Below are 7,885 nucleotides of genomic sequence, written 5' to 3' on the forward strand. Positions count from 1 at the left end.
GGTAGTGGGGGGCTTTTCTGGTGACTCCAGTTTGAGGGGCACAGGCTGAGGTAGGCTGTCCAGAGGCTGAATGCTCAGGTCTGTGTCTGCAGGTGGCTGCTCTGGTGGCTGGGTGTCATCATCGCTACCCAGGGATCCTATGGGAGGCACATACTCACGGATTTCTCCTGGCTCTAAAGGGTTAGGCCCGCAGGGATCATGTTCTGTGCAGGATAAACGTCCGTCCAGCTTGGAGATGAAGAGCATGCCTTCCCGGTGCTGCTTGCAGAAGGATCTGGGGCACATCTCACAGAAGGAAGCTGCTTCCTTACTACACACATCACATTGATGCCATGGGCACTCCCATTTTCCTGCAACAGACACAGGAGAAAAGACAAACCTTAGGAGTGGTACAAAGGGATGAGACAAGGCCTGCTGCAACAGGAGTTCAAGGGAGAGTGGGAACACCCCTGTAATACTCCCAAACAATTTTATTTGTCCTCAGTTTCTGCCATAGCTCCCAGGCTTGACAGGCAGTTAAGAACCACCTGCATTCTTGGAAGCAACAAGGGAAATGATAATCCTGACAAACACAAGCCACACAAGCCCATCTGGCTCAAGCATGACACTAACTGATACAGGTGCCCAGAGAAGAGCTGACACCCCCAGCTTGCACATCTCTGTGGCCCTGATTTCCACAGACAACAATAGTGGTATCTGTGTATAATACACCCAATAGACTTTTTAAGTAGATGCTCCAGGTTCATCTAAGTCTTTGCTAGTTCTGGGCCAACAACCTCCCTTCCTGTTTATCCGAAAGAAGAAGTGAGAGCACAGTGATCACGAGGGTGTAAGTTTCTATTGTCTCTGTATTCAAAAGCATCTTCCTTAACCCTGTGTATGACCATGATAAAAATACTGCTCATCACAAAACCAGGATGCTCCTCAAGAAGCTCTGTGTCCACAATGAATCCATTCACCATCAGTGTCAAGAGCATGATGGAGGAAATAAAAACAACATTACAATTCAGATTGTTGTTTTTTTCACTTGTAAATGATGTCACTGGTTCAGATCCTTGCTCCCCCAGGTTGCTGCATGTCTACCAAACACTTCTCAGCAGTTCATGAACACCAGAAGAGTGAGACTGTTTGCACCCAGGGAACACAATGCTGAGTCCCTGACCTCTCACTACAGGACCAGATGGGCTGCCTTTCCAAATACATCTCCTGCCTCTGGGTTCCCCAACACCACATACCTCCAGCACCCCACAAAGAGCAGCCCTGGCATAAGCCCTGGCCAGCCTGTGCTCGGAGCACAAGCCATGACAGAGGGCAGCCCCGGACACCAGCCTGGTCAGAGCCCTTCTCAGCCTCCCTGAACCAAGCCCACACATCTGTGGCTTTGGTTACCAGCTCTTCTCCAGGGAGGCTGGAATGGAGCAGCTGTGGGCATTTCTCCATCTACTTGTGCAACATCAGCTTTCCACTCCCCTCTTCTCTCATGCTGCTTTTCCCCTGGGGTTGAAAACAACATGTTTTTCTCCTGCTTTGAAGCCAGTTCAAGGCTTCTGTTCTGGTCTCAAAACATGTGCACCGCTTCTCTGCTTCGCCAATTTTTTAGCTCACTTTCAGAGCAGGGATGTTTGAACACTACATGTTGTGTCCCAGGCTCTCAGCACTGCAGCAGAGGCTGTTGTGGGGCTGCTACCCCCACACTGTCAGCTACACCCAGAGAGCCACACTCAACACTCGCTTTGGCCACTGGAAAGGCTCTGGGACTATTACTATAGAGGTCATTTGTACAGATGAAAAATAACATTAAGCCAAAACCTGCCAGTTTTGCTGCAGGAAGGATACATCCTATCAAACCAGTCTAATGGTCTTTGACAGGATAAAAGGCCTAATGAATAAGCAGCCTCTCCAGAGACAGCTCAGAGCAGAGGAGCTCTACAACGTAAGATCACACAATTAGTAACATGCAAACAAGCAGGAAATTCCAATTACTCGACAGCAATGCCCATGGCAGGAAGAAAACATCTGAAGTAAAAAGTGCTGAACCCTTAATGTCCTGTATGATACTCTAAGGAGTGAGCCACAAAAATAACAAGTAAGAAGAGTAAAATGGCCACAACTGGCAGAAAATAATTCTCAAAAAACAGCTACTAATGGTCTTCTGGCAAACTGAGGAAGCATTTCCAATTACATCCTTCAGAAGTCTATTTTAGTCTGTATTTGAATATAAATTTCTGGAAGCAGAATAGCAAATACACTTACAGAAACAGGAAGATAACAACAAGGCTGTGAGGAACTGCAAAAATCTGGTTGGACAGGCTCAGAATTTCAACTGGACAGATGCTCTTGCACCAACAAGGTGCAATTAAATAAAGACCTCTGCAAAGCAGGACTGCAGGAAAAAAATAAGTATGTGAAAAGGATCAAGATGAGACTCAGCTATGATAGAGCAAATCACAAATACCATACAAACTTAAGTTAGTTTTCTAAAACAAGTCAGATCTCATACCCTGAGAGATTTTATGTAAAATACAAAATATAATTACTCTGTTCAGTTGGTGTTAACAAGGCCTCAGCTGCAACACTGTTAAAATGCTGTTATCACACTTTTAAATGTGTGTAGGCAAGTGGGACAGAGTCCAGAGCAGACCAAGAATAATAATTTTAGACAGTAAGAGCTCCAAGAGGCTACATTTGTTTAAGCTAGAAAAGGACTATGGAGATAACAGTCTCCCAGTGTGTAAAAAAATGGGCATCAGAAAGATCCTTTGTTTTTTCCAAGTCAGGCTGTTAAGACAAACTTTTCCAATGGAAAGCAGAGGAACAGGCGAAATACTGAATTCTCCTTTATTGGAGACTTTAAAGCATGGGAAAAGCTGCCAGGAGTGCCCTGACACTCTCACCCTGAATGATGAAAATGTTCTGAAAATACTCTGAGCTGAATGGAGAATTTCTTGTTATTTTAATCTTACAGTATTAAACGATTTACAGTCCCCTAAACAATTTAAGCAGTTGTTTTTATTAACCAAATTTATTATCTTAGCAAAACCCCCTAAATTAGGCTTGAGGAATTATCCTACCTAAAAACTCATAATCTAGTACTGCTGATCTTCTTATGATTTTATTCTTTAGGCTCTTGATCCCACATCAGCTTTTTCACCCTCCTGGCCTGGCACACCAGGCTAACTGGCCTACCAAGACTCAGGTCAAACTTCTTTCCTTTCTGAGCATTGGTTAAACCTGAAAACTTGGTAAAGGTCCCAGGAACTCCTTTACTTACCACGTCAAACTGAAACAACACAGGAAACACTCCCCTCAACCACGTCCTTCAAGGTTTTCTAACTCAACTTAAATATTTTCCCCTAACAGATATTACTTCACACCTCTTGAGCTACTAACGAACTAGAAATTGTTTTATCACTGAATACAAATAGTCTATTTCTTTCTCTGCACACAATTAAAAGTACTTTTAAAATATTTTCTCTTCTTACTTCAAATTTCTGCCCTCATTTCATCAGACTAAGATATGCTCTGATGCCATTCTCTTCCCTGTGAGCACATGGCTATTCAGACATCTAACACATCCTTCTCTAACTCCTATTTCCCATCAGTGTTTTTCCTCACCATTCAACTCACTCAACTGTCTCCAATTTTGGGAAACCTGCCAATCTGAGGAACCAATACCCCAACTATTATTGGTACTGTCCTCTGCCAGGCCCCAAGGATGGGGTCAGCCCACAAGCACCATTTCTTGAGCAAGGATCAGCTCCCCCTTCAGAAATCAATTCAACTTTTGGCAGTCACAGTGGGGTACAAACCAGGGTTGTGTTGTGTGGGCCACAAAGTCTGTTCCAAGTGAGAGAGAAGCATCTAAATGTTAAGATGCTATGGACTGAGAGGTGGTGGGACACCTGAGGCCAACTCCGTGACCCAAGCAGCACCCAGCTGTAAAGGGCACTGACCTGCAGGTCTCTTGGTCAGGTTGAGGCAGTCTGCATGGTACACCTTGGGGCAGCCTGGCTTCTTACAAGAAACCAGCTGCCCTCCATCCCCACAGCTGAAACACTCGTCCTCTCGCTCCTTCATCACCTCTGCCTGCGACCGGCGCTTCATCTGCGGCCGCCTCTTCAGCTTCTTGGACTTCTCCTCCGAGAGGGGGGGTTGACTCTGCAGGTGAGACAACATCAGTTACTGCAGGTCTCTGCCCCTTCCATCTATACCCTTCCTGCTACAGAGGAGATAACTACAAACCCTACAATTAAAAATCCCGCTGTCAGTAATACCTACCTGAGACACATGCAGCATCTCTACAGTGGTTCTGAGGGCTTGGCAGTGAATTACTATGGCAAATAGTTGTACTTTTTTATGTTCCTCACACTTCTCTCCATTTTCAGTCTGAATTTACCTGTGATCAGTTTAGACCTATTTGTTCTTATGTTAATGTTGCTCTTGTTCTAGTTTTCCTCTCTCTAAGAAGTAACCACTGGGACACATTCTTTGCACAAATCAAACACTTTCAGGATCTGCACCTTCAAACTTCCTAAAGGTTTTTCTCTGCTCCTACTGTTTACTTCTCCTAAGCACACATTACAGAATTATACATGCTACTTCAGATGAGGCCTCACAGGCTGTGTACAGTGACATTAATACTTCTCCAAAAGAATGTGAAATCTTTCTGAAAGCACTTCCCACATTTGCCTTTTTCACAGCTGTATCACCACAGCAGCTCAGTCCTGCAGCAGCTGAACTGCACAACAGCTCCTTCTCCATCATGACTGCTCACTGATGACTCTCCTTTCATGGCAGATTTGCTTCTGCTGCTACCCTCCAGGTGTGTACTCTGCTGTACTGAACGACTGAACTTCAGCCCCTTCCAACTTATACTCAGTTATTCCTTTGCTATGGCCCCAACCCCTCCTCCTCCTGCACCGATGGCATCTGTCATCCATGTCATCAGCACAGTTAAATGAGCTGCTACAGACAGTAGGGAAATAATCACAACTGGTCCCTGGGTTGGCATCTAAGTGGAATAAGTGCTCTCAGGCCTAAGGCTTCCTCCAACGCTGTCCCCTCCCCTTCACACCAGGTCCTCAGACTGACCCCCACTCCCAACCCCCCCTCACCGCCCCTCCCCCAGGGATCCTTTCCAGACTAAGCCTCCCATTGTACCAAACATTCAACTCCACAAAGCTGATGCTTCCTGTCCCCAGTCAGTGACCTTATCAAAGCACTATCAGTTTAGTTCATCTAAACCGATGTGAGCTACATTTTATGCCATTTTCCACGTATATTTGGGTCCAAATATGCCTTTTCCATGCAGCACATTTCTGTGTGCTGAGACGATGCCCACGAGGCAATTTTTGCACCCTTTGCTGTGCACAACTTCATGACTCTCCTGTGAAGACTGAAAACAAAACGACCAACAACATTTGAAACCTCCTTTTTCCAGACACACAATTTCAGGATTCAGCAGAGGTTGCCATCCAGCTGTCCTGCCACCAGGGAATTACATTTCCTGATTGTTTCCTTCCCTTTCACATGTGGAAATTTGTTTTCATACCAGCATTCCCCTTCACAATGGGGACAACTCAGGCTTTTCTTATCTCTGAAAATGCAGGCAGTGAATCACTCCACTCAAAACTATTCCACCTATTCTCAGTCTAGTACCTCAGCCACCTAATTACAAAGAACAAGAAAAACCTTTCACAGGTAATTTGAATGTCTAAGCAAGGTCTAACAGCTGGACTAAGATATTCCCACTTGCTCACAGCAGTACAAAAGACTCCTGAGCATTCTTCCACACTCTCATTTAGAAAGGTCACTTTATAAGAGTGAACTTGGGTATAACCAGGCAAGTTTCGACTTGCTGTATCTTCAGCAAGCTTAAAATTGTGGGATTAATTTGAAAAACAAACAAAAACCAACCCAAAACCAAAGTACTGTTTTCTTGGATATTGTTTCTTAGCCCATCTCATCAGGATGGAATGAGTTGCCTCAGGCAGCACAAAGGAACATTAATGCCAAACTAAAGGGCACCCTTCTCTGACTTCCATCATGCAACCTGCAATTTCAGGGCAAAAACGACAGTCAGGCCACATATAACACAGGAGCAGCACAAAATCAATTGACTTTTCAATTGCAACCCAAAAAAGAACCAAATACATCAGATGTGTAAATTCACCTCCATCTGTCTACTTTTGAAAACATCCATTTTTTATTTTATTTTAAGTTATTTTTTCTGTAGAACTAAGCTCTCTGGAGAATTCACAAAACCTTTCCTATGTATTGATGGGGTTTAACTGGTGCTGCTGGAGCTTTTAACCCTTAACTGTGGGTAAGCAAGCCTGCAGAATTCACATGCCAGAGCAGAGGCATTACAGACTGATTTGGTGAAGCTCTGGAAAGAAACCAACAGCTGAGACATAGATTTAGCTGGCAACAGCTGGGAACTCGGCCAACTGCTCCTGTTATTTCCTTTACCAGTGAGAACCAGCTCACACACGGAGGTAAATGAAATCAATTCCTGTTACTGCCACATTACAGTTAGAAAAATAAGCTCTCCAAGTTGGTGAGGTCTAAAAACTAGTGATTTTTCTACTACATACATGGCAGATTTCATATTATTGATGTGTAAACTTCAGTCGCTTAACTGAAGAAGGAAAAAATCAGGAACTTTCTTATTGCAGCAAAGATGGTGATGCAGAAGCCTTTTGGCTCTAAAGCAACTCCAGTCTGAAGGAATCCAAGTTTGATGGCCTTACACACACACACACATTGGAAAACGGGCTGTGGTTTCTTGGTATCCGATGGAAATCATTCCCATACTTGTCCTTTGCACCTCTAGTGCAATGGAAATTGCCATAATAAGCAGAAATTCTGAAAAAAAAATCTTTAATTTACTCTTTTGGTGTAAAATACAATTTCCTGTCATTATTTATAGCAACCCAAATAATTCAGGCCTGAGATCTGCTCTCTCAGAACAAAAACTTGAGCGTTCAGCCCATTTCAATCAGTGTTCTCATGGCCACACTGAAACCTGATTACACTTTCTGAGATCTCTGCAACAAATTATAAACATCTCTGGCAAAGAGTCTCTGCAACAAATTATACACATCTATGAAGAGGTGATTTGGAAGAACAAAAGCTGAAAGAGGCATCATACCTTTGGCCGTACTCCTAGGAAGCCACTGCAATTTGGGGCACCACATTTACAAACAGTCTTTCCATTTCCCAAACACTCCAGATTGTAGTTGAAAGTCAGCTCAGTCCCTGGCACAAAAGCAGACCAAAACCAAGCAAGTTGTAACTGTGGAGCAGAACTTCTTACTGCTGAAGCAAAAGCACTTTAGAAATAAAATGACACAAATAATGTCACCACTACACCAGGATGCCACTTATTAATCTTCCCATAGATCCGTGTAGATTGGAAATGCAGTGCAACCCCAAACTCCCACTGGGACAACACCAACACATACTACAGCCAGAAAGGGCACCCAACCCCACGCTGCAGAACACTTAGTTCCATTCCTTGGCCTTGTCAATTACAACTCTGAACCTCCATTTATCCCATGGATGTATGTGTTTCATTAGACAGAGCTGCTGTTAAGTCTCATGAATGCTTATGTAAAAACAAACATCTTCCCAGGGGAGCTACAAGCCTCCCCCCTTTCCTTACAGAAACACTCCCATGCTTTGCAGGGCAGGTGCTGCCAGAGGGGGGTTCCTTACCAGCTTTGATATTTACAATTGCGAAGAGCCCGACGCGGGTGTCGCCGTTCACGCACCACTTCTGGGTCTCACAGTTGGGCTGGCAGCAGTGGTTCATGAACCGAGCGTAGTTGCCCTTGGGCCCAGCATCGATGATGCGGTCCTGGGGTGGAAAAAGTTGGGGGGG

General features: G+C 44.4%; 1 protein-coding gene across 1 annotated transcript in view; it reads right to left on the minus strand.

Moving 5' to 3' along the window:
• Window positions 1–7,885, minus strand: part of NSD1 (nuclear receptor binding SET domain protein 1) — a 65,453-nt gene that overhangs the window by 2,342 nt on the left and 55,226 nt on the right. The window contains exons 19-22 of the mRNA XM_010002097.1: window positions 7,720–7,861; window positions 7,154–7,260; window positions 3,954–4,158; window positions 10–350 (exon numbers count right to left, since the gene is read on the minus strand). Of these exons, the coding sequence (XP_010000399.1) occupies window positions 10–350; window positions 3,954–4,158; window positions 7,154–7,260; window positions 7,720–7,861 (795 nt within the window). The remainder of the gene's footprint in view (window positions 1–9; window positions 351–3,953; window positions 4,159–7,153; window positions 7,261–7,719; window positions 7,862–7,885) is intronic.

Source organism: Chaetura pelagica, unplaced genomic scaffold (genome assembly GCF_000747805.2).
Source record: "Chaetura pelagica isolate M959 unplaced genomic scaffold, ChaPel_1.0 scaffold356, whole genome shotgun sequence".
Lineage (NCBI taxonomy): Eukaryota > Metazoa > Chordata > Aves > Apodiformes > Apodidae > Chaetura > Chaetura pelagica.